This window comes from Meleagris gallopavo, chromosome 2 (genome assembly GCF_905368555.1).
Source record: "Meleagris gallopavo chromosome 2, MGAL_WU_HG_1.1, whole genome shotgun sequence".
NCBI classification, from domain to species: Eukaryota; Metazoa; Chordata; class Aves; order Galliformes; family Phasianidae; genus Meleagris; species Meleagris gallopavo.
The window spans coordinates 103,634,967-103,660,087 of record NC_139405.1 but is presented as its reverse complement, the minus strand read 5'-3'; the positions used below and the strand labels follow the sequence as shown (position 1 = coordinate 103,660,087).

Here is a 25,121-nt window from a genome sequence, read left to right as displayed (position 1 = left end):
GCGCCGCAGGACTCCGGTGCTCTCCAGAACGGTTTATTGAGGTGTGGGTAATGTCAGATAACAGCGTGGCATCGCTCCGCACTGTGGTCCCACGGCAACCCCAGGCAGCATCGGCCCTGCGGTAGTGCCGTGCCCCCCTGGTCGCGCTCAGAAGGCCGTCTCCTGCAGCGCATAGGCGGGCGGTCCGTAGCCCTGCTCCTCGGCGTCATCCCGCGGCGCGGCGGCCAGCCCGTTGGGAACGTGCTTTTCGGTTGTGGGTGATGGGTGGGGGGCATCCTGCAGGCACATGGTGGGTGGGGGGGCAGCGGGGCTGTGGGCAGCCCTTCCCCCAACTGCACCGGTGCCCCCCGTCCCACTGCCAGGTGCTCACCTGCGTGGGGAAGCGCACCCCGCAGCACAGCCGCTGCCGGTAGCGGGCGGGCAGGCAGCACAGCAGCCGTGGCAGCACTGGGAAAATGGTGCGGGGGTCCACAGCAGAGGGCGGCGTGGGACCTGGGGGGGGGGGGGGTTATAGGGGTGAGAGAGATGCGGGGAGGGGAGCAGCACCCGGCCCCGTATCTTGCACCCACCGGTGAGCAGGCTGACCACGAGCCCCACTGCGATGACCGTGGTGGAGTTGTGGGCACTGTACCACATGTAGGAGAGGCGGTAAAACTTCTGCAGGCCCGTGGGGCTGGGGGGGAAGGGAGATGGTGAGGGAGGGTCCGAGCCAGACCCTCACAAATCACCTCCATCAGCCCCACGTTGCTCACCTTGGGGGGGGTGTTGTGGAGGTGAGCAGCATGGTAGTGAGCGTGGCTGGTGTGGTCAAGTTGATCGGGGGGGCCACGGTGCTGTTGGCCAGGGGGACGGCCCCCCCCATGTTGGCCACCAGGCTGCCGATGCCCACCCAGAAGGCCATGGCCAGCCCGGCCAGCAGCCCCACCACCGCGCCCTGTGGGGGGAGAGGCACTCAGCCTCTTGGCAGCACCTGACAGGATATCCGTTGGGGCGGAAAGGGGGGTCTGGGGTACTCACCGTGGGGTTGGCACAGGGGAAGAACATCCCCAGGCAGAAGAGCCCCAGCAGCGGCCCCCCCACCATGCCAAAGATACTGATGGCCGCCTGCAAGGAGATGGCACCGTTTTTTTGAGGCCGAGGGAGGAAAACAGGGACTGAGAGGCCAGGGGTGTCCCCAGCACCCCATCCCCTACCTGCAGCACAGGGCCCAGCATAGAAGACACGTAGGCCATTCCCAGGCACAGCAGCCCGTAGCCGAAAGCTGGGGATGGATGGATGGACGGATGGATGGATAGATGGAGGTGGTTCAGGGCCCTGCCAGGACCCTGCTGTCCCCCCCCTCCCCATTCCCCCTGCTCACCCAGGAACTTGGAGATCAGCGTGGCACGGGACTCTGATAGCCCAGGGCAGTGCGGCCGCACCAGGTCCTCCACTGTCACCGTCGCCAGCGAGTTGAAGGCAGAGGAGATGGTGCTAGGGGGAGGAAGAGGGAAGGGAGGAGTAGGGGGGCTCGGCCATGCCCTCAGCCCACCGTCCCCCATTATGGCACCCACCTGAGTGAGCCGCTGAAGAGACAGGCGACAAAGAGGCCAGGCAGCCCCGGCAGGTCCCGCAGCACATCCATCACAAAGTACAGCACCAGCTGTGAGGGGCGCGGGGTAAGCATGGCACTCTGGGGGGAGGGGGAGGGCTGCGGGGTGGGGGAGCACTGCACCCACCTGGTCGGAGGAGATGCGAGTGCCACTGGGGACGAGTGGGTGCTCGCGGTCATAGACGAACATGACGAGGCCGGTGAGGCAGCTGAGGCACAGAACGATCTGCTGGCAGGGGAAGACGGCGTAGCAGGAGCTGTGGGGGCCACGGGAGCGTCAGAAGTGGGCAGAGAGGGGGTGAGGGATCCCCACACGTCCCCACACCACTCACAGCACCGCCTGCCTCTCGCTGCGGGAGCTCAGGTAGCGCTGCACTTGCGCCTGGTTCACGCCGTACAGCGACAGCATCATGAAGACCCCCCCGAAAGCCAGCGTCCAGAAGGTGTGCCGCACGTAGGGGTCGGGGTCCAGGCTGCAGGGTCAGGTACAGTCACGGTCGTGCCAGCATTCCATCCCCCTCCCCTGTGCGTGTCCCAGCTTTGCTGCTGTCCCCATCCCAGCCCTGTGGCTCACTCAATGCTGGAGATCTTGCCCTGCTGCTCAGCCAGGTGCCACACGCGGGCCATGCCCCCCACGCGCCGTGCGCCCACCACGATGACAGCCAGTTGCCCCGCAAACATGACCAGAGTCTGGAACACGTCGGTCCAGATGACGGCTTTCAGCCCTCCCTGCAGAGGGACACAGCTGTCATCGCTGCCCCTTTAGAGGCTGGGCACACCACGTGGCACGGTGACAGCACTCACCAATGTAGTGTACAACGTGCAGACCAGCCCGATGGTGAGCACCGCGCTCCAGAGGTCAAAGCCTGTCACTGGGTGCCATTAAGGAGGGATGAGGATGATGGGCACCACGCCATCCCTACCCTAGCCACCCCACTGAGCCCTTACCTGCATTGAGTGCCAGCGCAGGAGCGTAGAGCACCACTCCCATGTAGATGACCTGCGGGGACAGAGCGCTGCAGCCCCCCTGCATACCCCATCCCCGGGACCCCAAACCCAGCCCTCACCATCTGGAAGATGAAGGTGATGGTGCCGAAGATGCGCACGGTCTTGTTGAAGCGCAGCTCCAAGTACTGGAAGGGGGAGGGGAAGGAAGAAATGGATGGGGTCAGGGATGCAGCCCCACCCCAATGCGGGGCACGAGGAGGCGCAGGGGACCCCCTTGCCGCTCACCTCGTAGGCGCTGGTGATCCGCAGGCGGTAGAAGACGGGGATGAAGACGTGCGCAGGGATGAGCAGCCCCAGGAAATAGGAGCAGCCCAGGAACCAGTACTCGGTGCCGAAGCGATAGATCTCTGCCGGCACCCCCAGGATGGCCACCGCAGATTGGAAGGTAGCCAACAGGGACAGGGCAACGGGTAAAAAGCCCATGCTGCGGTTGGCCAGCAGGAATTCCTGCACCGTGCGCTGCCGCCCGCCGCTCAGCGCATAGAACAGCCCGATGGCCGCTGACAGCACCAGCAGCAGCACGAAGATGCTGTAGTCCGCCGTTGAGAACTCCATGGCGAGTGTCCACCGCCGCCCCGCCGCCACCCCCACTTTTCCGGTTCATGGGCGGAGGGGCCTGGCCGGCAGCGCCCGGCGCTGCGGGAGGTGGCGACGGTGGATCCGGCCCCGCTCGTCCTCGCGGGGACCTTCGCTCCGAAGCTCTCGGCCCGTCTCAAGGACCTGGGGGGGGACGCACCCGGGGGGGTCACCGCAGCCTTCCCCTCCCCGCTCCCCCGCGGCTCGACCCTGGGCCAAAGCGAATTCGGCAGCCCCGCCCAGCGCCGACCCCGGCCCCGCAGCCGGCAAGACCGGCACGGCCGGATCCGGACGGACGGGCTCTGCGTGAGACGGTCGGGCTCCGTGCGGGCTGAACCCGCCGCTCTTCCCGCACTTGGGCAGGCGCACCCCCAGATGGGGCCGCGCGATGACGGGGCGGGCGGCGCTGATCCCAGCAAGAATGCGGCTGGATTAGCCCCACGCTGCCGTGCCCGGAGCGAGGAGCGCGGGTTGGCGGTGCTAAAAGGAGGCGAGAGGGCAGCGCTGCCCGCCCCGCCCGCACAGCGGGCATGGTCCAAGGTCACCCACCACGCGCAGAGACACAACAAGGGGCGATCCCCCTCTCACTCCCCCCGCCGCATTCCTGGCCCGATGCCCCGGCGTTCCCCACCGCTGCGCTGCTCCCCCGGGACTCTGGGTCCCACCTGTGTCCCGTGCCGGCAGCAGCGTCCCGCGGTATCCCCGTGTCCCCGCACTGCCCTCCGGTGCCCCCATGTCCCCCGCACGGCTCCCCGTGTCCCGGTGCCCCCGTGACCTCAGGCCATAACTGCGCTCCCTGTGCCGCTGTGTTCCCGTGTCACCTCACAACCTCCCCGCGTTCCTACGTGCCGACACTGCTCCCCGCGTCCCGGTGCCCCCGCGACCCAGGCCAATACCCCGCTTCCCTCCTTACTCCTTCGCCCCGCTGTCCGCAGCCTGAAGGTCCCCACCGATCCCCCCCGGGCCCCCTATCCCGCCTCCCGGTCCTCATCCCCTGCCCGAGCTCCAGTTTCCCGATCTCCCGGTTCCCCGGAACATTATGGCCCCGCACGTCCCCCGCGCCGTGCTCCGGCGCTGCGTGCTGCGCACAGCCCCGCTCCGCGCCGCCACCACCGCCGTCACTCACCGGGCGGTTGCCCGGCTCAGCCCACGTGCGCCTAACAGCGCCGCGGCGCACGCCGATGACGTCACGCAGCCGAGCATCGCCTCACCTCCAGCCCGGCTCCCCGCGCGCCTCGATACCGTCAGCGCCCTTTCGTCCAATCCCGTGTGTGGGACGCGTCACGTGGTGCCGCCGGGGTCGGGTCGCCGCGCTTCGGCACCTGCAGAGCACGGCGGGCCCGGCTTGTGCGCTCCGTTAATGGCTGAGCCATTGGCCGCACCGCGCGGTCGTTCCGCCCCGCCGCGCCCCGCCCCGCTGCCAGGAGGAACCCATCCGGGGGCGGCCTCGGGGCGGGGCGGGGCTGCCGGAAGCGGGGCCGCGGCCTCCCTTCTGCTGCTGCTGCTCCTGCCGTCGCCCGGGGCCGGGGGAATCCCAACGCTGCTGTGCGGGAGCTGTCCGGGGCCGCCGAGCAACGGCTCCGTCGTGGCACAGTACTGCGCCTCCAGGGCCGACACGGAGCTGTGGGGCCGCTGCTGCGTGGGGCGGGGATCCGGGCGGCAGCAGCTGCTGGGGTACGGATGTAGGGACCGGGGGTGGTGGGGTAACGGGTGTGGGGTGCGCTACGGATATTGGGTACCGGGCACGGGGAGGTATGGTGTGGGTCAGGAACACGGGGTGTGAGTGTGGCCGAGGGGTACGGGAGCGGAACGAGGGAACACGGGGCTCCCGGTGCTGCCCCTCCAGGTTGGACCTCAGCAACTGCTCCCTGCAGACCCTCCCCAGTGCCTTCAGCGAGGCTGCGGCTGCCGTCGTGCTGTGAGTGCTGAGGGAAGGGGGAGGTGTGTGGGTGGTGCACGGCTGCCCGTGCCACCCCGAGGTGTCACTCCTGGCCTCGGGGTGCAGTCAGTGTGATGCATTGCTAGGGACCTGACAGAGAACCCGCTGCCGGCGCTCCCTGCTGGCTCCTTCTTGGGCTTCACGCAGCTGCAGCAACTGTGAGTATTGGGGTTGGGTGGGGGAGCCCGGGGCCATGTCTGGTGCTGAGCTCCGGTTTGCAGCGCGGTGCCACTGGCGGTGCCATGCCCCGGTGGCAGCGGTGCGTGGGAGGAGGTGACGACATATGGCAGCAGCTGCCTGTGCCGAGGCCAGAGGAACCCCTGCAACGGCTCTGAGGAGCTCGGTAGGTTGGTGGGCTCTCCCTGCCCCAGCCATAGCCCTGCACGGGGGCACGGCATGGCAGTAGACAGGACAGCCCGTGACCCTGTGCTGCCCACCAGTCCCGCTGTGCCCTGAGAACGCCGCCTGTGCCCCGGATGGCCCCGGCCTCTCGCAGTGCCTCTGTGCCAGTCCCTTCCACGGCTACAAGTGTCTGCGGCAGGTGGGTGTGGGGGGCTGGCGGTGTGGGATGGCTCAGAGGGAGCGGTGACCTCACCATGCTCACCTTATAGGATACCTTCCCCGTGCCGCTCTTCTGCAGCGTGCTGGGAACGGTGACAGCAGCACTGAGCCTCGCACTATGGGGCAGCCAGCGCCGGCACGCTGCAGGGCCGTGACCACGATCGGGAGAAGAGGTGTGGGATGCGACCAGACCGCGGGGAACGGGCTGAATAAAGTGTGCGGTTGTGATGCTATGTGTCTGCTCTGCTGCTGGGGCTGCATGGGTGCGGGGTTGGTGGATTCGCTGCACAGTGCCCGGTTCTGCAGCATCGGCTCGCCCGGGCTGTGCGGGAGCGGAAGGGATCGAAAGGAATGGGCGCGGTCGGAGGTGTGATGGAGGCGGGGCTATGCAAATCATGCTCCGCCCGGAGGGGGGATGCAAGGATACCAACGCTGTGGGCGTGGGGTCGAGTGGAAAGGGGCGGAGCTATGCAAATGAGCTGAGCGCGCGGCATGACAGGAGCGTGCTGCGCCAGAAACGAAACGCGCGCGAAGCCCTGTAGAATTTGCGTGGGCCGCGCTGTGGGGAACCCAGAGGGGCGGAGTGGGACGGAGCAGCTGCGCAGTTTGTCACGCGGTCACCGTGCGGTATGGGCTGGTGGCTTGGCGTGGGGAGCGGGTCGGCGGGAGCAGAAAGCATACTTACCTGGCAGGGGAGACACCATGATCAGGCAGGTGGTTTTCCCAGGGTGAGGCTCATCCCCTGCACTCCGGGTGTGCTGACCCCTGCGATTTCCCCAAATGCGGGAAACTCGACTGCATAATTTGTGGTAGTGGGGGACTGCGTTCGCGCTCTCCCCTGACATCTTTGGTCTAACAACAGAATAGCACGGAAAAGGCGGGGTGGAGGTCAATTTCTTTGGGTGTAAGCAGAGGTCAGCTCTGACAGTGCCGACAGAAGCTGAAGATGTGCTTGGCAAGGTCGTAGAGCAGATCCTCCTGAAGGTCATACTGGTCCCCACGCGCGTTCCGTTCCTTGTTTAGTGCGCTCCGCCATGAGCCTTCTCTTCTCCACATCGCACAGCCCCAGCTCTCTCAGCCTGTTCCCATAGCGGAGGTGCTCCAGCCCTCTGATCATCTCCGTGGCCCTCCTCTGGACCTGCTCCAACAGCTCCACGTCCTTCTCGTGTTGGGGGCTCCAGAACTGGACGCAGCGCTGCAGGCGAGGTCTCAGGAGAGCAGAGCAGAGGGGCGGAATCACCTTCCTCGCCCTGCTGGTCACACTTCTATTGATGCAACCCAGGATTCGGTCGGCCTTCCGGGCTGCAATCACACACCGCCAGCTGTGTTGAGTCTTCCGTCAACCGACAGCCCCAAATCCTCCTCAGGGCTGCTCTCAAGCCGTTCTCCACCCAACCTGCGTCTACGCCTGTGGTTGCTCCGAGCCACAAACGGGACCTTGCACTCGGCCTTGTTGAGCTCCATGAGGTTGGCACGGGCCCACCTCTCCAGCCTGCCCTGGTCCCTCTGGACGGCATCCCTTCCCTCTGGTGTCAGCCGCAGCGCTCAGCTTGGTCTCACCTGCAGACTCGCTGAGGGCGCACTCGATCCCGCTGTCCGTGTCGCCTACAAAGACGTTAAACAGCAGCGGTTCCAACAGCGATCCCTGAGGAATGCCTCTTGTCAGCAGGAGGCTCTGCTGACAGGAGCCCATCCTGCCAGGCAGGCCCATCTTCACTTCAGCCTTCTGAAGCATCTTCTGCCGGTAGTGTCACAGCTGACCTCTGCTGGCAGCCAAAGAAATCGACCTCCACCCCACCTTCTCCCTCCCGTCCCACTCTATTCTGTTGTTAGACCAAAGATGTCAGGGGAGAGCGCGAACGCAGTCCCCCACTACCACAAATTATGCAGTCGAGTTTCCCGCATTTGGGGAAATCGCAGGGGTCAGCACACCCGGAGTGCATGGGATGAGCCTCGCCCTGGGAAAACCACCTGCCTGATCATGGTGTCTCCCCTGCCAGGTAAGTATGCTTTCTGCTCCCGCCGACCCGCTCCCCACGCCAAGCCACCAGCCCGCACCGCGCGGCGACTCACGCCCCGGACACCCGCCCCGTGCCGCGGCTGTGCACCGCTTCCCTTTCCAAGATTCCCGCACGGAGGCACACGCTGCTCCCAGTGGCTCCACGCGCGTTCCTTTCCTTGTTTAGTGCGCTCCCGTCATGCCGCGCGCGGAGCGATCTGCATAACTGATCTGCGTACTTACCTGCATGGCCCTGCCCACCCCACTTTCCGCCCCCAACACGCTCTCACGGGGCGCTGCTTTCCTTGGCCACGCCCCCACTCACCGCCCCTGGCAGCCGGAATCCAGTCGCCTCGCGCCACCTCTATGGTACGGTCCCAGTTCCGGTACACCTCCACTTCCGTCCCGCCCCTCTGCTTGCGTTACCCCGTTCGGTGGTTGGGGGCGCTATGGGTCGGGTGTAAGCGCGTGCTTTCGGTCGGTCAATGCTTCGGAGCAGCGCTATTGGGCAGTCCGGCGGGAGGGGGCGGGGCCATGCAGATCAGTATGCAGATCGCTCCGCGCGCAACATGCCGGGGCACGCTAAACAAGGAACAGAATGCTCGTGGAGCCCCGTGAGCACCGCGTGGTCCGTGGCACAGGGATGCAGGAGGGGCACGGAGTGGGGTGGGACGGTGCAGTGGTTGGGAAGTGGGTCGCCGTGATGTGCGGGCTGATGGTCGGGGCGTGGGGAACGGGGCGGTGGAAGCAGAAAGCATACTTACCTGGCAGGGGAGACACCATGATCAGGCAGGTGGTTTTCCCAGGGCGAGGCTCATCCCCTGCACTCCGGGTGTGCTGACCCCTGCGATTTCCCCAAATGCGGGAAACTCGACTGCATAATTTGTGGTAGTGGGGGACTGCGTTCGCGCTCTCCCCTGATTTATTTGGTATAATGATAGATTGAGCTGTTCTCTTTTGAACACACGGCAATCTCTCCCTTGCTCTTTTCGTTCCCTGTCCCGTCCCGCGCTGCTCGGCTTTTTTCTAAGCCCTTTTCCCGCCCAGCCGCACGCTGATTGGTCGATCTCCCTCGATGCCCCGCCCCCATCGTTTCTGGCCCTGCCCCCCCGCGCATCTCCCTCTCTCGGTACCCCGCCCCGCCCCTCCCGCACTCTCCGCGCTCCTCCGCTGCCGCCTCCCGCACTGCCCCGCACGTGGCACCGCCATGGGCCGCCTGGTGCTGCAGGACGGCTCCGTGCTGCGCGGCCGCGCCTTCGGGGCCACGGGCACGGCCGTCAGCGGGGAAGTGGGTGAGTGCGGCGGGACCGGATGCGGGAAGGGTGCGAGATGCGCGGGGACGCGCGCGGATCTCCTCCCTCCGCGTTTTTCTCCCCGCAGTGTTCCAGACGGGCGTCGTGGGGTACCCCGAGGCGCTCACCGATCCCTCGTACGCGGCGCAGATCCTGGTGCTCACCTACCCGCTGGTGGGCAACTACGGCGTGCCCCGGGAGCGGCCGGGACCCTTCGGGCTCGGCACGGTGAGCGCCGGGCCCCCCGACCCCCGGGGCAGAGTCCTCCTCCCCCGCCCCCCACGCGGCTCTCGGGTGGCAGCGCCCCGCCGTGGGGCCGCGGGTGGGGGCGGGGCCGCCCTGAGCCGCGCCGTGGGGCTGCCGGGGCCGTGGGTTTGCCCGGGCTCCCCTCGGCGCCTGGGGTCGGTGTGGGGATGAGGAAAGCTGAGGGACATCCAACGTGGGGCGGCGGTGCCGCTCTTGTGCTGTGGGGATCCCCGCCTGGAGGCTCCCCCAGCCCTGCCCCGTGGTCCGGGGCAAATTCCTGGACTTTTGGCCACGTTCACACTCCATCTCCCCGCAGTGGTTCGAGTCCAGCAAGATCCACGTGGCCGCTCTGGTGGTGGGTGAATGCTCGGAGACCCCCAGCCACTGGAGCGCTGCCCAGTCTCTCGACCAATGGCTCAAGGAGCACAACGTCCCTGGGCTGGAAGGTGGGGCTGGGGGTCAGGGCCGTGGGGTCAGTGCTGGGGGTGGGCAGGGCTGTGGACACCTGGGGGCAGCGAGTTTGGAGCAGAACTAAACTTGCACTGGGATCTGTGAAGCCCTATGGGGGGGTGGTGAAGTTGCTGTGGGACCGTGTGGCTCCACGTCACCGTGCACCCATAGGAGTGGACACCCGTGCCCTCACCAAGAAGATCCGTGAGAAGGGCACGCTGCTGGGGAAGCTGCTGCCGGATGAGGCCCCGGAGGAAAGCATCCCCTTCCAGGACCCAAATGAGCGGCACCTGGTGCAGGAGGTGTCCCTGAAGGTACGAGACAGCTGGTCCCAGGCTGTGGGGTGGCGATGGGCCAGACTCCCGCTCACCTTCTCTGTAGGAGCCGCGTGTCTTTAACCCTACTGGATCCCTGCGCATCACGGCTGTGGACTGCGGCCTGAAGCACAACCAGGTGCGGTGCCTCTGCGAGCGGGGGGCTGCTGTCACCGTGGTGCCTTGGGACCATCCGCTGGACCCTGCTGGTAGGGAGGCTGTGGGGTTGGAGGGTGGGTGTGGAGTAGAATTGGTGCGGGGGGCCTTGGGGAGCCTCATGCCGGGGGCCTGGGGTCCTCGGGGAGCCCCATCCTGCCCTATTCTGGGGGGTTTGGGCGTTGTGGCGTTACTCTCACTGGGGTTTATAAGGGAGGTGTGATGTGGGGATGCTCACTGTAACCTGATATGGGGTGTCGTGGTGTACTGTGAGCAGTGGGGTCAATGACTCCTGTGCGACCCCATTTGGGAGCTGTAGGGCTGTGGTCCCCGCTGTGACTCCCTAAAAACTCCTATGCAGCAGCCTAACACTGCTGTTTGTGTGCAGACTTCGATGGGCTCTTCCTCAGCAATGGCCCCGGGGACCCACGGCTGTGCCAGCAGACAGTGGCCAACCTGCGTGCCCTGCTGGCCGCTGACCGCCCCAAGCCCATCTTCGGGGTGTGCCTGGGTCACCAGCTGCTGGCCCTCGCCTTGGGCGCCCGCACCTACAAGATGAAGTGAGTGGGGTTCCAGCGCCGGGGGTTTCCTGATGTCCAGTTGGGTGAGTGATGTTCTGTGCCCGCCTCCCACCACCCTCCAGGTATGGGAACCGTGGACACAACCAGCCGTGTGTGCACGAGGACACGCAGCGCTGCTTCATCACGGCACAGAACCACGGCTTTGCGGTGGAAGCGGGCAGTCTGCCTCCTGGCTGGGCACCGCTCTTCACCAACGCCAACGATGGCTCCAATGAGGGGCTGGTGCACGAGCACAAACCTTTCTTCAGGTAGGTGCAGGGTTGACCTGGTGTGGGGCTGGGGATGTGGGGTTGTGTCTCACTTGGTGCCCCTGCAGTGTGCAGTTCCACCCCGAGCACCGCGCTGGCCCCACAGACCTGGAGGGGCTTTTTGATGTCTTTGTGGAGGCAGCACAGGATTTGCAGAGAGGAGGCAACAACAAAACAGGTGGGCATGGGGCTGGGGGAGATATGAGTCTCCCAGAGTTGGGGACGGCTGTGTGCCGGATGCTGTGCCTGAGGTCAAGGCTTGGGGCTGGGGCTGTGCGTGGGATTCTGTACTCAAGGTCCTGGGGCAGGTGGAGATGCTTGGGGCCAGGGTTAGTGATTGCTCAGGGCTGTGGTTGATGGGGCTTGGGGCTGCGGTTGGTGCTCAGGGCTAGGGTCGTGCATGAGTGACTGTAGGATTGCATTTGGCGCTGGGGCAGTGTGTTGTGTTTGCAGCCACTGTGCTGGGTGCTGTGCGAGGCTGTGGGGCTGTGCACAGGGCCACAGCATCCCACTCCCACCCCATCCCATCCTATCCCTGCAGTGCGGCAGCGTCTGCGGGATCTCCTGGTGTACAACGAGGTGCCGGCAGCAGGGCAGGAGGCAGCACGACCCCGCAAGGTGTTGATCCTGGGCTCCGGCGGACTCTCCATCGGGCAGGCAGGCGAATTTGACTACTCAGGGTCACAGGTGAGCATCCCTCAGAGAGTTGGCAAACAGGGACCTCCGTGTGGAGCTGATCTTGCTGTCCCCCTGATCTCTAGGCCATCAAAGCTCTTAAAGAGGAAAACATTCAAACAGTGCTCATCAACCCCAACATCGCCACGGTGCAGACCTCCAAGGGGCTGGCAGACAAGGTGTATTTCCTGCCCATCACCCCTGAGTACGTCACCCAGGTGAGTGCTTTGGGGATTGGGGGGGCCGCTGAGGGGCCGCTGTGGGTCTGCACCTCACTGCTCCATCCTCCATCCTGTAGGTGATCCGCAACGAGCGCCCTGACGGTGTGCTGCTGACCTTTGGTGGGCAGACAGCCCTCAACTGCGGCGTGGAGCTGACCAAGGGCGGCGTGCTGCAGCGGTACCGCGTGCGTGTTCTGGGCACCCCTGTCGCTTCCATTGAGATGACGGAGGACCGTAAGGTCTTCGTGGAGAAGATGGAGGAGATCGGCGAGCATGTGGCGCCCAGCGAGGCCGCTGCTTCCCTGGAGCAGGTCTGGGGCTGCAGCACGGTGTGGGGCAGGATGGGTGTTGTCCCCAGGGGCTGCCACCCCCATGCTCACTCTGTGCTTTATTGCAGGCGCAAGCAGCAGCTGAGCGGTTGGGGTACCCGGTGCTGGTGCGCTCAGCATACGCCCTGGGAGGCCTGGGCTCCGGCTTCGCCTCCAGCCGGGAGGAGCTGGCGGCCCTGGTGAGCCAGGCCTTCACCCACACCTCCCAGGTGCTGGTGGACAAGTCGCTGAAAGGCTGGAAGGAGATTGAGTACGAGGTGGTGCGCGACGCCTACAACAACTGCGTCACGGTACAGCAGCGGTGCTGGGGGGTAGCAGGGGTTCCCTAGGCCCTTTCCTTGTGCTAGTACAACTGCTATACGCTGGCACCACGACCCTAGTGTGCCCTCCATGGGCACGGTGCCGCACTCAGGTCGTGGTGGTGCGGGGCGCCCCAATGGTGTCTGGGATGGGGAGAAGGGGACCCCCAGTGAGGCCATCCTGGCGTATAGTGGAATGGGAAGCACGGGTGATGGACAGCCAGTGCATCCCTGCCCCAGGTGTGCAACATGGAGAACCTGGACCCGCTGGGCATCCACACGGGCGAGTCCATCGTGGTGGCACCCAGCCAGACGCTCAACGACACAGAGTACTTCATGCTGCGCCACACCGCCATCAAGGTGGTGCAGCACCTGGGCATCGTGGGCGAGTGCAACATCCAGTTTGCCCTGAACCCTGAGTCGGAGCAGGTGAACGCAGCGTGCCCCCCGGGTGCCCCTCTGTGGTGGTGGTGGTGGGGCCCTATCTGTGCTCATGGCGCATTGCTTCTTGCAGTACTACATCATTGAGGTGAACGCGCGGCTCTCCCGCAGCTCAGCACTGGCCAGCAAGGCCACAGGCTACCCGCTGGCCTATGTTGCAGCCAAGCTGGCACTGGGCATCCCGCTGCCTGTCCTCAGGTAATAATGTCACCATGGGGGCACAGGGCACACCTTAGCTGTGTTGTGGGTTCCGCGTGCCAACACTGTCCCATGCACTGTGCAGGAACTCTGTCACCAACTCCACCACCGCCAACTTCGAGCCCAGCCTGGACTACTGCGTGGTGAAGATCCCGCGCTGGGACCTCAGCAAGTTTCTGCGTGTCAGCACCAAGATCGGCAGCTCCATGAAGAGCGTGGGTGAGCGCAGCAGGGCAGTGTGGCATGGCATGGGGCGGCCTGTGAGGCTCCATCCACTCACGGCCTCCCACAGGGGAGGTGATGGCCATCGGCAGGAACTTCGAGGAGGCCTTCCAGAAGGCGCTGCGGATGGTGGATGAGAACTGCGTGGGCTTTGACCACACGGTGAAGCCGGTGTCAGACGTGGTGAGTGCTAGGGCTTGGCACGGCACGTGGGTCAGGCATGAGAGGCTGTGCCCCGCTCACCCCTCGGCCCCCCAGGAGCTGGAGACGCCGACAGACAAGCGCATCTTTGTGCTGGCGGCCGCGCTGCGCGCTGGGTATTCCATCGAGCGCCTCTATGAACTGACCAAGATCGACCGCTGGTTCCTGCACAAGATGAAGAACATCACGGACCACGCGGCGCGGCTGGAGGCGTTCCGTGGCGAGCAAAGCGCCATGCCGCCTGCTGTTCTGCGCCGTGCCAAGCAGCTCGGCTTCTCCGACAAGCAGGTGGCCCTGGCTGTGCTCAGGTGAGGTGGGGGGCGGTCCCCACCCTGCTGCTGCCCCACGGCCTGCGCTCACCCTGCTCCTTGCAGCACCGAGCTGGCCGTGCGGAAGATGCGGCGTGACCTGGGCATCCTGCCGGTGGTGAAGCAGATCGACACGGTGGCGGCCGAGTGGCCGGCACAGACCAACTACCTCTACCTGACCTACAACGGTGCCGAGCACGACCTGCCCTTCCGCCAGCCCCATGTTATGGTCATTGGCTCTGGCGTTTACCGCATCGGCAGCTCCGTTGAATTCGACTGGTGCGCTGTCGGCTGCATCCAGGAGCTGCGCAAGGTGGGCTGGGGTTGGTGGGATGCAGGGATGTGGGGAGGAGTTGGGCTGGGGCTGTCCCTGGCCTCACCGCACTGCTCTGCCCTACAGATGGGTTTCAAGACCATTATGGTGAATTACAACCCTGAAACTGTGAGCACTGACTATGACATGTGTGACCGCCTCTACTTTGACGAGATCTCCTTTGAGGTGAGTGGGTGAGGGCTGCGTGCCGCAGGGCAGGAAGTCTCGGAAGCTGCCCCAAAGGGATGGGGGCTGCGCGGTCCCCTCCCAGCCGGCCCCATGCCACAGGTGGTGATGGACATCTACGAACTGGAGAACCCCGAGGGTGTCATCCTGTCAATGGGTGGCCAGCTGCCCAACAACATCGCCATGGCGCTGCACCGGCAGCAGTGCCGCATCCTGGGCACCTCCCCTGAGGCCATCGACTCAGCCGAGAACCGCTTCAAATTCTCACGCCTGTTGGACACCATTGGCATCAGTCAGCCGCTCTGGAAGGAGCTCTCCGACATGGAGGTGGGTGCAAGGCTGCCTGGGGCTGTGCCCCCCAACACCACCCACTGATCTGTGTGTCTCCCCGCAGTCGGCCAAGCACTTCTGCTGCACGGTGGGCTACCCCTGCGTGGTGCGGCCCTCTTACGTGCTGAGCGGCGCTGCCATGAACGTCGCCTACTCAGACAGTGACCTGGAGAAGTTCCTTAGCAACGCCGTGGCTGTGTCCAAGGAGCAGCCCGTTGTCATCTCCAAATTTATTCAGGAGGCCAAGGTTGGATTTGGTTCCTGCACTGCGCCAGAGCTGTGGCAGGATGGAGCTGTGACAGTGTGCCTGCTCACAGGAGATCGACGTGGATGCGGTGGCCTGTGACGGCGTGGTGGTGGCCATTGCCATCTCTGAGCACGTAGAGAACGCTGGAGTGCACTCGGGCGATGCCACGCTGGTGACCCCCCCGCAGGACATCACACCTAAGACGCTGGAGCGCATCAAGGCCATCGTGCACGCCATCGGGCAGGAGCTGCAGGTCACCGGGCCCTTCAACCTGCAGCTTATTGCCAAGGTACCGGGGAGGGCAGAGCCATGCTGGGAGGCACTGAGCACCCTGCAGCTTCAGGATGTGCCTCACACCGTCCCCTCTCTGCAGGATGACCAGCTGAAGGTGATTGAGTGCAACGTGCGTGTGTCGCGCTCCTTTCCTTTCGTTTCCAAGACGCTGGGAGTGGACCTGGTGGCCCTTGCCAGCCAGGTGATCATGGGTGAGGATGTGCAGCCTGTAGGGCTGATGACGGGCACAGGCATCGTCGGTGTCAAGGTGAGCTGGAGCCAGCAGTGGGGTGGGGGCTGCTTTGGGTGGCCGCTGATCCCCTGTGCCCGCAGGTGCCTCAGTTCTCCTTCTCACGCCTGGCGGGTGCTGACGTGGTGCTGGGTGTGGAGATGACAAGCACGGGTGAGGTGGCGTGCTTCGGAGAGAACCGCTGCGAGGCATATCTCAAAGCCATGCTCAGCACCGGTTTCAAGATCCCCAAGAAGAACATCCTGCTTACCATTGGCAGCTACAAGGTGCGTGGGGTGCCAGCGCTGGGTTGGGTACCCCAAATACACTTTAACTCCTGTGGTGCTGTTGCAGAACAAGAGCGAGCTGCTGCCCACCGTGCGGACCCTGGAGAGCCTTGGCTACAATCTGTATGCTAGCCTTGGCACTGCTGACTTCTACACCGAGCATGGCATCAAGGTGGGGGGCTTAGGGTTTGGTGGGAAGGTCTGTGGTGCTGGCACGGAGTGGCGACGGTGGCACTGTTGCAGGTGATGGCAGTGGATTGGCACTTTGAGGAGGCAGACAACACTGAAGCGGGTGCCCGTGAGACACAGCGCAGCATCCTGGACTACCTGGCAGAGAACCACTTCGAGATGGTCATCAACCTCTCCATGCGTAACTCTGGGGGCCGCCGGCTCTCCTCCTTTGTCACCAAGGGTTACCGTACGCGACGCCTGGCTGTCGACTACTCCGTGCCACTCATCATTGACATCAAATGCACCAAACTCTTCGTAGAGGTGGGATGGGCACGGCGTGGAGAGCTCCACTGGGTGATGCTGTGGGGTCCGGGCAGGCATCCTCCTGGCCCTGCCTCATTCACCCATGGTGGATGTGCCCAGCTTGATGATGCCTGTGCCCCGCAGGCACTGGGCCAGATTGGAGCTGCCCCACCGCTCAAAATGCACGTGGACTGCATGACATCCCAGAAGCTGATCCGCCTGCCAGGTTCGAGGGCTGGGGTTGATGTGAGGCTGGAGTTGTGCCCCACGGAGCAGCCGTAGGATCAGAGTTGTTCTACTTTGCTGCCTCCTCTCCATGTGCGCCATACCCCCGTGCCCTACCTGCTTCCCCAGTGCTCCCACACTGATGCTCGCTGTCCCCAGGGCTGATCGATGTCCACGTGCACCTGCGTGAGCCAGGTGCCACACATAAGGAGGACTTCTCCTCGGGCACTGCAGCTGCCCTGGCCGGGGGCGTCACCATGGTGTGTGCCATGCCCAACACCAGCCCCGCCATCACCGACGCCACCTCCTTTGCCCTGGCACAGAAGGTGAGTGGGGAGCTGGCGTGACCATGTCCCCTCCCCATGAGACCAGCAGGAGGTCAGCCTCTGCCCTGCTGAGCCTACTGCATCCCCTCCCTGCAGCTGGCCGAGGCCGGGGCGCGCTGTGACTTCGCCCTGTTCCTGGGTGCGTCAGCGGAAAACGCGGGCTCACTGGGTGCGCTGGCTGCAGCAGCAGCAGGACTGAAGCTGTACCTCAACGACACCTTCTCCAGCCTGCGTATGGATGATGTGTCACTGTGGATGGAGGTGAGCTGCTACTGGCGGGGGGGGTGGGGATTGCAGGGGGGCCCGGTGTTGGCCCCAGCACCCATCGCTTTGTGTCCCTGCAGCACTTCCAGCAGTGGCCACGGCATTTGCCCATCGTGGCCCATGCGGAGGGGCAGACGGTGGCTGCTGTCCTGATGGTGGCACAGCTGCACCAGCGTCCCGTGCACATCTGCCACGTGGCTCGCAGGGAGGAGGTGAGCAGAGGGCTGGGACCCCCTCCCGTGGCTGGTGAGGCATGTTGGAGGGCTGCCCCTCACCGTGCTCCCTCCAGATCCTCCTTATCAAGGCAGCCAAGCAGAAGGGGATCCCGGTGACGTGCGAAGTGGCCCCACACCACCTCTTCCTGTGCCAAGATGACCTGGGGCGCCTCGGGGAGGGCTGTGGTGCTGTGCGCCCAGCGCTGGGCACCTCCCAGGACCAGGAGGCCCTCTGGGAGAATATGGACACCATCGACTGCTTCGCCACTGACCACGGTGAGCGCTCGTGGGCACAGGGCAGAGATGAGTGGGGCCAAGCATTGCGGTAACATTCCCCACCCTGCAGCTCCCCACACACTGGAAGAGAAGCAGGGCCCCAAGCCACCCCCTGGCTTCCCTGGACTGGAGACCATGCTGCCTCTGCTGCTGACTGCTGTCTCTGAGGGGCGGCTGACAGTGGAGGACATCATCCTGCGCCTCTATGAGAACCCCCGCAAGATCTTTGGGCTGCCGGCGCAGGAGGACACCTACGTGGAGGTGGGTCACTGTTCCACTGCCCACCCCACAGCCAGCCCCAGACTCTGACCATTCTCCCTGCAGGTGGACTTGGAGCAAGAGTGGGTCATCCCTGAGCGCACTGCATTCTCCAAGGCACAATGGACACCTTTTGAGGGCAGGAATGTGAAGGGGACAGTGCGCAGGGTGGTACTGCGCGGGGAGGTCGCCTACATCGATGGGCAGGTGGGAACCAAATGCCACTCCCTGTGCTGCTCCCCTACATCCAGAGGTCCCCGAGCACCAATTCCCCTCAGCTAGGGGTCTGTGAGCACCGATCACCCTCTGTCTGTGGCCACAGGTCCTGGTGCCCCCTGGCTATGGGCAGGATGTGAGGAAGTGGCCCATGGGAGCTGTACTGGCACCGCTCGTGCCCCCCACCAAGGAGATTGTGAAGGTAATGGGTTGCAGGGTGCCAGGGGGGCACAACCAGTGCCCTGCTCCAGCTTATCCTCTCTCTGCAGACCCCCGAGCGGCCCCGGCACGCAGCGGTGGGTGAGACGCTGCGCAGCCGAGCCTCCAGCCCGCGCCGTGCCGGCCCCGTGCCCGAGGGCCGCTTCCACCTTCCGCCCCGCATCCACCGCGCCTCTGACCCTGGTCTGCCAGGTGAGGGGGGCACAGCGCGGCACAGGGGGACAGCGTGCATGTGGCCGTGTGGGAGCCGTGTCGGGACCGGGTGCCGCGCTGACCCTGCCCTTGTGTCCCGTTCAGCGTTCCGGAGGCTGGGAGCCGCGCACCGCCCGGGCGCCCGAGGCACCGGTAATGTTGGGGGGGACTCACTCAGCCCCGCGTTATGGCACTATAAGCGCAGCCGATGAGTGCAGCCCCCCCCAGGTGCCGCGCCAGCCCCGGGCCCCCCTTTGCGAGGGGCTGAGTTCTTGGGACGGGGCACAACGGTGCTCCCCTCCCGCTCAGCCTCAGCCCGCCCGGCACCTCGGGGCCCTGTGCCTCCCAGGATCAGGGCTGCGTCCCATTGGGTTCCACGGGGTGCATGTGGGGCGCAGCGCGGGGGCTTGACCCAGCTGGTTTTGGGGCAAGCATCACTGTAGCGTCGCGTCTGCGGTGCTGAGGGTGCCGGGAGCTCTGCGCTCTAACACTGCCTTCCCCTTTCATGCTCAGCTGAGGACACACGGGAGAAGGCTGGCAGGAGAGCAGCAGAGGCAGGTGAGTACCGGGGGCTGGGAGTTCTGCGTGCTTCCCGTGTGGGTTCACTGTGTGCTCCTGGTGCCACAGATGCGACGGTCACTCAGGACAGCCACCCCCACCTGTCGGGCCCCTTCCCACGCCAAGCATCCCCCCAAGGTGTGCCCCACTTCCCCACCTCACCGCTGCTGCACCCCCTGGTCGGGCAGCACATCCTCTCCGTGCGGCAGTTCTCCAAGGAACAGGTGGGTGCCAGGTGGACATAGGGGTGGGGTGTCTCTGCGCTGGGTGCCCTCCCTGAGCCACATCTCCCTGCAGATGTCACATCTGTTCAACGTGGCACACACCCTGCGCATGCTGGTGCAGAAGGAGCGCAGTTTGGACATCCTCAAGGTGAGCAGGGAGCAAACGCTGCGTGCCCCACGTCCCTCCCCACGCCTGACACCATGTCCTGCAGGGCAAAGTGATGGCATCGATGTTCTACGAGGCGAGCACACGCACCAGCAGCTCCTTTGCGGCCGCCATGTGCCGGCTGGGTGGCTCTGTGGTGTCATTCTGCGAGGCCACCTCCTCGGTGCAGAAAGGCGAGTCACTGGCTGACTCTGTGCAGACCATGTGCTGCTACGCCGACGTCCTGGTGCTACGGCACCCCCAGCCTGGAGCTGTGGAGGTGAGCGGGTGGGCTGCTTCCTACCACGTGGCAGTGCCCTGCTGCTGTCAGGATACATGTGGGGATTTCACTCTTGGCCACTCTGTGCCCAGCTGGCCGCCACACACTGCCGCAAGCCTGTGATTAATGCTGGTGATGGGGTGGGCGAGCACCCGACGCAGGCGCTGCTGGACATCTTCACCATCCGTGAGGAGCTGGGCACCGTCAATGGCATGACGGTGAGATGCTGTATGCCGTGCTGTGGGCTGGTGGGTGCCGTGCCGTGCCCTGGGTTGTGCTGATGACTCTCCCCGCAGATCACCATGGTGGGTGACCTGAAGCACGGGCGCACGGTGCACTCGCTGGCCCGCCTGCTCACGCAGTACCGTGTCCACCTGCGCTACGTCACGCCCCGCGGCCTCGGCATGCCGCCTGACATCGCTGCCTTCGTGGCTTCCAAGGGCATCTCGCAGGTGAGGAATGGAGCTGGGGCTGTGGGGCTGTGCCTAACCCATGGCCCCACTGATGGTGCTGCCCCAGGAGGAGTTTGGGAGCATTGAGGAGGCACTGCCTGACACCGACGTGCTGTATATGACCCGCATCCAGCGGGAGCGCTTCGAGAGTGCTGAGGAGTACGAGGCTGTGAGTGCAGGCTGGGTGGAAGGCTGGGTGGAGGGCTGGGAGGGTCCCCACCCCCTTGCTCAGGGCTGTGGCCCTGCAGTGCTTCGGACAGTTCATCCTCACGCCGCACATCATGACGAGGGCCAAGGAGAAGATGGTGGTGATGCACCCCATGCCCCGTGTCAACGAGATCAGGTGGGGTTGAGGTGGTCAGTCTTGTGGTAGGGTTATGGAGTCCTGGAATGGGGGAGGAATGGTAGGAAGGGAGATAGGGGCTTGGAGGGGGTCTGGGGAGGAGAAAAGGGAATGCAAGGGTTGAATGCTGTCCAGGTGAGGAGGACTGGGATCTTGGAGGGGGATGCAACCAGGTCGTGGGGTCCTTGGGGCAGCAGGGGATCAGGGCTGGGAGGGGGGGGAATAGGGGAAGGTCCTGTCCCCGTAGGGAGGGAAATGTGAGATGACGGGGTAAATGGGGTCTGAATGTGGGGGCCTGGGGGCATACAGCTGGGGTTCTGCGGGCAAACGGTGAGAATAAGGGCTGCGGAGGGGGAGAAATGGTTCCCATTCACGCCTCTTCGCTGCCCGGGCCCTGGGGCGGGAGGCGGGGGGAAAACCTCCCGGTACTGACGTCACATCCGCAGCGTGGAGGTGGACTCGGACCCGCGCGCCGCGTACTTCCGGCAGGCAGAGCAGGGCATGTACGTGCGGATGGCGCTGCTGGCCACCGTGCTGGGCCGCTACTGACGACAATAAACTGCGACGGGGCGCCGCCTCGCTTCAGCCAATCGCGTGCCGCACTGGGGTGTGCGTTATCATTCTGCGCCGTGTCACGTGGCCATGCGGGCGGCATGGCGGCGCTGCGGCGGCTCCTGGCGCGGCGGCCCGGGGCCGTGCAGGCGCTGACCGCCGGTAAGGGCCCGGCCCGCCCCCCTCTGCACCGCACGACGACTCCGTGGGCCGGGGGTGCTGGTAGCGGTGGGGTCTTGGGGATGGGAGGAGCTGTCGGGGCCTTGGGCTTGGTCGGCCCCGGCGCCTGGGCCTGCAGAGGATTTTCCCCGGCGGCCGACCCGGGCTCCGTGGGCCGCTCCTTGGTCCGTTCCGTGTCCTTTGGGGTTCCTCCGTGTCCGGGACGGGCGATGCCCCGAGCCCAGAGGACCCTCCCTTTCTGGGTGGATCCCCGCATGTAGCCCTGAGCCCACTGAGACGCACCTCCCCGGAAGGCGGGTTGGGGGATGGGAGCGCCTCCAGCCTTCGCTGCCCATCCCCCGTTCCCCGGGGGGTGACGGCACCGTCTCTGCTGCCAGCCACTGCTGAGGGTGGTGCCAGGCGCTGGGTCTGTGCCAGGCCACCTCACCGTTCCCTTTGTTATTTTTATCTCTTCTGATGGAATTCACTGCCTGGCACCCGCTGTGGGGCTGTGCCGCCGCGATGTTCCTCCGTGTCCTGGAGGGAGGCCAGGCAGAGCCGGGGGGGGGCTCGCACTGAGCACACACTGCAGTTTGAGACTTGCTCTGGGCTCCCCCTCACCGTTGCTTCTCCCCACTGGAGCTGACTCTTCCACAATGTGAGGCAGCCCCTGGGCTGACTGTGGGAGTGCGCAGCGCTCGGTGCTGAATGGGATTCGGTGGCCAAGGAAGGGCTCGGTCCTTTTGTCTGGGCACACCTGAAGGACTGCAGACCCCCATGTTCCAGCCCTGAGCTCCGGTCCCGCTGAGAAGCTGAGATGTTCCCCCTGCACAGAGCTGCAGCCGGGGCCAGGCCAGGGACATTTCCTGGCAGCTGCTTGTGCTGGGGGCAGCCAGCAGTGGTGAGAGCTGCGGGGCAGCACTTTACCTCCTGCAGCCTGGGCTGAGGGCCAGCATGCCAGCAGAGCCTGAGTCCGGCGGCAGCAGCAGCACGTGCCCGCAATGGTGACCTGGTGACCTCTGCCTGCAGTGAGCAGCCCTGCAGCCAGCGAGGCCCACAGGGGCTGCCTACACTGTGCCCTACTTAGGCTTGAGTGCGCTCCAGAGCCCTTGGCTGCATGCTGGGGGTTGCATCACCCTGTGGATGAATTCAGGCTGGAGATGCTAGGTGCACGGTGCTGTGGCTGTGACCTTAGGCTGGAGTCTACTCTGTGAGAGGCTGCAGGGGCTGATATGGGGGGTGCTCCAAGTTCGCAAGAAGGGAGCAGAAGTATGAGGGCTGGAGCACAGCCTGGGAACCAGAGTGCTGGGAGTGAGCATGGAACCTACAAGGGCTGGGGCACAGAGCACCGAGCCAAGGGAGTTGCGTCGAAGAGGTCGGGAGGGCAGGACGGGGCAGGGGCTGCCAAAGACCTGCTGAGCTGTGCCCCACCGAGGGCGTGGGCACGCAGCTAAATCCTGCACACTGATATGGAAACACTGCTCCGAGCTGTGCCAGCAGCCAGGAGGAACCAGGAGCGGTCCTGGCACCGAGCGAGAATGGCACAACTGGGGATCAGCTACTCGTGAGGCTGGGGGCTGTGCTCGGGCAGGACTCACACCTCATGCCCGCCGTCCTCCTGAGCTCCAAGCCGGTTGCAGGGGCACTGATGGGAGCCGGCGATGTGATCGCACAGCAGCTGGTGGAGCAGCGCGGGCTGCACGGACACCACAGCCAACGCACGCTGAAAATGACAGCCATCGGCTTCTGCTTTGTGGTGAGTGCTGATGTGGGGGGCACACGTGCCGAGCTGTGGTGTGGGCAGGTGGCTGCCCAGCTCTGTGGGCTCCCCACGGCCCAGGCACCACGCTCAGCACGCAGCTCTCGCAGGGCCCCATTGTGGGCGGGTGGTACAGAATCCTGGACCGGCTCATCCCGGGGGCCACAAAAGCCGTGGCCGTAAAGAAGATGATGTTGGACCAGGTCAGTGCCACGTGGCTGTGGGGATGGGGCGGCGGGACGGTGCTGCCTCCTTCCTGCTACTGCTCTCAGGTGCTCCTAGATTTGCAGGCCCCATCCCTGCAGCTGTGTGCCTGGGGGCTCCAGGCACTGCAGGGCCTCAGCCATGCTCCTGCTGTTCTCTTGCAGGGTGCCTTTGCACCGTGTTTCCTCGGCTGCTTCCTCGCCATCACTGGGGTGGTGAACGGGCTGTCGGTGGAGCAGAACTGGGCCAAGATCCAGCAGGTGCGTGCCCGCCCCAAGCGGCTTGGGGCTGTTGGGGCCAGGATGCCCGCTTGGCTCTAACATTCGTGGTGCTGGGTTTGGCCGTGATCTCTACGCTCCTTCCTGCCCTCGTGGCTGTTGCGTCCCCAGCCCAGAGCCGGCTGCTGCTGCTGCCCCACTGTTGGGGTGGGGCGTTGATGGCTATGGGACACAGAGCAGCCACTGCAGGGCCAGACCCAGGTCGGTGCTTGGTGCAGCATCTTACAGGAGGTGACGAGTACGGGAGTGGGACACGCTGTGTGGTCCCACATGGACTGGATGTGGTGCCCCCAGCTCCCTGTATGCCATCTGCCCCCTCTCCTGGCCATGTCTCAGAGCCATTACCGAGATGGTTCCCATTAGCAGCGATTGCTGGAACCCAGCGCAGGCGCTGAGTCAGCGCGGCCGGAGGGTGACTCACCGGGAAGCGGGTGCCCACCCGCCATGGGACACAGCACGAGGGGATGAGGGGTGCTCACTCATCTGTCGGGGTGCAGTATACGGTGCCTCAGGGCTGTGGGTGAGCTCTCCATCCTGCAGGCTGTAACTGGAGCAGGGTGCTTCAGGTGGGTTGAGAGCCCCAGGCTCTGCTCTGGGGACACCTTCACCCCCACTTGGGGCACATCTGCCTCTCCCCACGTAGAGGGAGCGTCACAGCACATCCATCACCCCAGTGCTCGCTCTCCCCGTTCTGGGCCGCCGGCCAGTGCCAGGATGAGGCTGGATCCTGGCTGAGTCACAGCCAGGTTGGGCAAGGGAATGGGCGGCGTGCTGTGCTCCCCCCCTTGTCCCTGACATCTGTGACCCCGGGGAGCTGCACCAGGGCTGGTGGTGGGAGCTGTGCCCCAGACTTGCTGCAGGGCTCCTGGCTGCCTCCTGCCCCCACGCTGTCACCACTCTCAGCCCTACGTGGGCACGTCCCTGGGCAGGGGAAGTGGGACCTGCCCTGTGCCCGGCTTGGGGGGACTGCAATCCCTGCCTGCTGAGTGCTGGGTCACAGCTGTCCCTGTACTGCTCCTCTGCCCTCAACTGTGCTGGGCTGTGTGTGGGGTGATGTGGTTGCAGGACTGCTCCCTGCGCTCATGGCCTCTACCTTCCCCAGGACTACGTAGATGCGCTGCTCACCAACTACTGTGTAAGTGCTGAGGATGGAATCCCTGGATCAAGGATTCCCTGATCCCGTGGCACAGAGCTGCCTGTGGCCCCTCATATTGCTCCTCCCCTCTGCCCAGATTTGGCCGCCGGTGCAGATCGCCAACTTCTACTTCGTCCCTCTGGTCCACAGGTAGCAGCACAGCCCCATGGCCCCATGGATCCCATTCCCCATGGATCCCGTTCCCCATGGCTGTGGCTGCTGACCCATCCATCTCTCTGTTCCCAGGCTGGCCGTCGTGCAGTGTGTTGCCATTGTCTGGAACTGCTACCTGTCCTGGAAAGCAAACCGGCTTTGAGGGGAGAGCCGTGCTCCAGGTGCCCCCACCCACCACCTCTGGGGGCTCAGCCAGGGAGCATGTGTGGGGCTGGAGCACCGTGCGGTCCCCCACGGGGATGCTATGGCAGTGATGACCCCGTGGGGCTGTGAGACCGCTCTGTCCGTGCTTCGTGCCCTGCCCAGCACGTGGGGTGTTCCGTCCTTCCCCAGCCTCGCTGCTGGCTCACACCCCACGTGCGACAGTGCACTACAGTACCTCCACCCAGACTCGTGTCGGGCCCTTCAGGAGCACCAATAAATGCACCGCTCCGCTGCCCCTGGCAACGTGTGAATTTTCGGCCCCCCGCCTC

General features: G+C 65.0%; 4 protein-coding genes and 3 non-coding genes across 16 annotated transcripts; 5 read left to right on the top strand and 2 right to left on the bottom strand.

Moving 5' to 3' along the window:
• Positions 1-20: 20 nt before the first annotated feature.
• Positions 21-4,526, bottom strand: SLC5A6 (solute carrier family 5 member 6). Of its 2 annotated transcripts, none has more exons than XM_085218149.1 (16): positions 4,387-4,526; positions 2,825-3,319; positions 2,659-2,724; positions 2,540-2,591; positions 2,396-2,463; positions 2,166-2,320; positions 1,924-2,064; positions 1,719-1,848; positions 1,554-1,642; positions 1,361-1,473; positions 1,194-1,261; positions 1,018-1,104; positions 753-934; positions 570-673; positions 371-492; positions 21-276 (listed from the first exon to the last, which is right to left on the bottom strand). In XM_085218149.1, the coding sequence occupies exons 2-16, from the start codon at positions 3,152-3,154 to the stop codon at positions 148-150; spliced, it is 1,836 nt and encodes a 611-aa protein (XP_085074275.1). In that variant the 5' UTR covers positions 3,155-3,319; positions 4,387-4,526; the 3' UTR covers positions 21-147. The 2 variants fall into 2 exon arrangements, with proteins under 2 accessions (XP_085074275.1, XP_085074274.1); XM_085218148.1 differs by having other exon boundaries at positions 4,302-4,437.
• A 9-nt stretch (positions 4,527-4,535) lies between these two features.
• ATRAID (all-trans retinoic acid induced differentiation factor) lies at positions 4,536-5,903 on the top strand. The gene is made up of 6 exons (XM_085218174.1): positions 4,536-4,849; positions 5,022-5,093; positions 5,201-5,272; positions 5,336-5,457; positions 5,555-5,655; positions 5,726-5,903. Exons 1-6 carry the CDS (start codon positions 4,536-4,538, stop codon positions 5,828-5,830), a joined length of 786 nt encoding a protein of 261 aa, XP_085074300.1. The 3' UTR covers positions 5,831-5,903.
• Positions 5,904-6,352: 449 nt separating this feature from the next.
• LOC116216950 (U1 spliceosomal RNA) lies at positions 6,353-6,516 on the top strand. Its single transcript, XR_004160696.1, has one exon. It is a non-coding gene; the product is annotated as a U1 spliceosomal RNA (small nuclear RNA).
• Positions 6,517-7,519: 1,003 nt separating this feature from the next.
• On the bottom strand, positions 7,520-7,683 carry LOC116216962 (U1 spliceosomal RNA). Its single transcript, XR_004160708.1, has one exon. It is a non-coding gene; the product is annotated as a U1 spliceosomal RNA (small nuclear RNA).
• Positions 7,684-8,430: 747 nt separating this feature from the next.
• Positions 8,431-8,594, top strand: LOC116216960 (U1 spliceosomal RNA). Its single transcript, XR_004160706.1, has one exon. It is a non-coding gene; the product is annotated as a U1 spliceosomal RNA (small nuclear RNA).
• Positions 8,595-8,803: 209 nt separating this feature from the next.
• Positions 8,804-20,977, top strand: CAD (carbamoyl-phosphate synthetase 2, aspartate transcarbamylase, and dihydroorotase). 6 transcript variants are annotated; one of them, XM_085218133.1, is made up of 45 exons: positions 8,804-8,966; positions 9,055-9,194; positions 9,529-9,658; positions 9,834-9,976; positions 10,044-10,185; positions 10,521-10,692; positions 10,776-10,961; positions 11,030-11,139; positions 11,503-11,648; positions 11,723-11,854; positions 11,935-12,168; positions 12,255-12,476; positions 12,726-12,914; positions 13,000-13,124; positions 13,210-13,343; positions 13,417-13,529; positions 13,605-13,855; positions 13,922-14,168; positions 14,256-14,354; positions 14,457-14,681; positions 14,749-14,931; positions 15,002-15,220; positions 15,305-15,472; positions 15,538-15,720; positions 15,788-15,892; positions 15,964-16,212; positions 16,339-16,420; positions 16,579-16,745; positions 16,842-17,006; positions 17,090-17,221; positions 17,299-17,500; positions 17,571-17,761; positions 17,825-17,965; positions 18,081-18,176; positions 18,244-18,385; positions 18,491-18,538; positions 18,899-18,943; positions 19,013-19,167; positions 19,241-19,315; positions 19,380-19,592; positions 19,685-19,810; positions 19,889-20,044; positions 20,112-20,213; positions 20,293-20,387; positions 20,834-20,977. In XM_085218133.1, the coding sequence occupies exons 1-45, from the start codon at positions 8,882-8,884 to the stop codon at positions 20,934-20,936; spliced, it is 6,768 nt and encodes a 2,255-aa protein (XP_085074259.1). In that variant the 5' UTR covers positions 8,804-8,881; the 3' UTR covers positions 20,937-20,977. The 6 variants fall into 6 exon arrangements, with proteins under 6 accessions (XP_085074259.1, XP_085074258.1, XP_085074256.1 ...); XM_085218132.1 differs by having other exon boundaries at positions 18,226-18,385; XM_085218130.1 differs by having other exon boundaries at positions 13,417-13,855.
• On the top strand, positions 20,964-25,085 carry MPV17 (mitochondrial inner membrane protein MPV17). 4 transcript variants are annotated; one of them, XM_085218178.1, is made up of 7 exons: positions 20,965-21,101; positions 22,739-22,854; positions 22,968-23,060; positions 23,226-23,321; positions 24,442-24,474; positions 24,572-24,624; positions 24,721-25,085. In XM_085218178.1, the coding sequence occupies exons 1-7, from the start codon at positions 21,041-21,043 to the stop codon at positions 24,788-24,790; spliced, it is 522 nt and encodes a 173-aa protein (XP_085074304.1). In that variant the 5' UTR covers positions 20,965-21,040; the 3' UTR covers positions 24,791-25,085. The 4 variants fall into 4 exon arrangements, with proteins under 4 accessions (XP_085074306.1, XP_085074303.1, XP_085074305.1 ...); XM_085218180.1 differs by lacking the exon at positions 22,968-23,060 and having other exon boundaries at positions 20,964-21,101; XM_085218177.1 differs by lacking the exon at positions 24,572-24,624 and having other exon boundaries at positions 20,964-21,101.
• The last annotated feature ends 36 nt before the right edge of the window (positions 25,086-25,121 follow it).

Coding starts and splice junctions, on each gene's coding strand:
- SLC5A6 (XM_085218149.1), bottom strand. CDS start 3,154: ATGGAGTTCTCAACGGCGGACTACAGCATCTTCGTGCTGCTGCTGGTG. Junction 2,592..2,658: donor TCACCTTCATCTTCCAGATG/GTGAGGGCTGGG, acceptor CTGTCCCCGCAG/GTCATCTACATGGGAGTGGT. Junction 1,474..1,553: donor CTCTTCAGCGGCTCACTCAG/GTGGGTGCCATA, acceptor TCCTCCCCCTAG/CACCATCTCCTCTGCCTTCA.
- ATRAID (XM_085218174.1), top strand. CDS start 4,536: ATGGCTGAGCCATTGGCCGCACCGCGCGGTCGTTCCGCCCCGCCGCGC. Junction 4,850..5,021: donor GGGCGGCAGCAGCTGCTGGG/GTACGGATGTAG, acceptor CTGCCCCTCCAG/GTTGGACCTCAGCAACTGCT. Junction 5,458..5,554: donor CAACGGCTCTGAGGAGCTCG/GTAGGTTGGTGG, acceptor GCTGCCCACCAG/TCCCGCTGTGCCCTGAGAAC.
- CAD (XM_085218129.1), top strand. CDS start 8,882: ATGGGCCGCCTGGTGCTGCAGGACGGCTCCGTGCTGCGCGGCCGCGCC. Junction 13,344..13,416: donor CAGCTCCATGAAGAGCGTGG/GTGAGCGCAGCA, acceptor GGCCTCCCACAG/GGGAGGTGATGGCCATCGGC. Junction 18,386..18,490: donor CTCTGACCCTGGTCTGCCAG/GTGAGGGGGGCA, acceptor TGTCCCGTTCAG/CGTTCCGGAGGCTGGGAGCC.
- MPV17 (XM_085218177.1), top strand. CDS start 21,041: ATGGCGGCGCTGCGGCGGCTCCTGGCGCGGCGGCCCGGGGCCGTGCAG. Junction 23,061..23,225: donor AGAAGATGATGTTGGACCAG/GTCAGTGCCACG, acceptor GTTCTCTTGCAG/GGTGCCTTTGCACCGTGTTT. Junction 24,475..24,720: donor CGCTGCTCACCAACTACTGT/GTAAGTGCTGAG, acceptor CTCTGTTCCCAG/GCTGGCCGTCGTGCAGTGTG.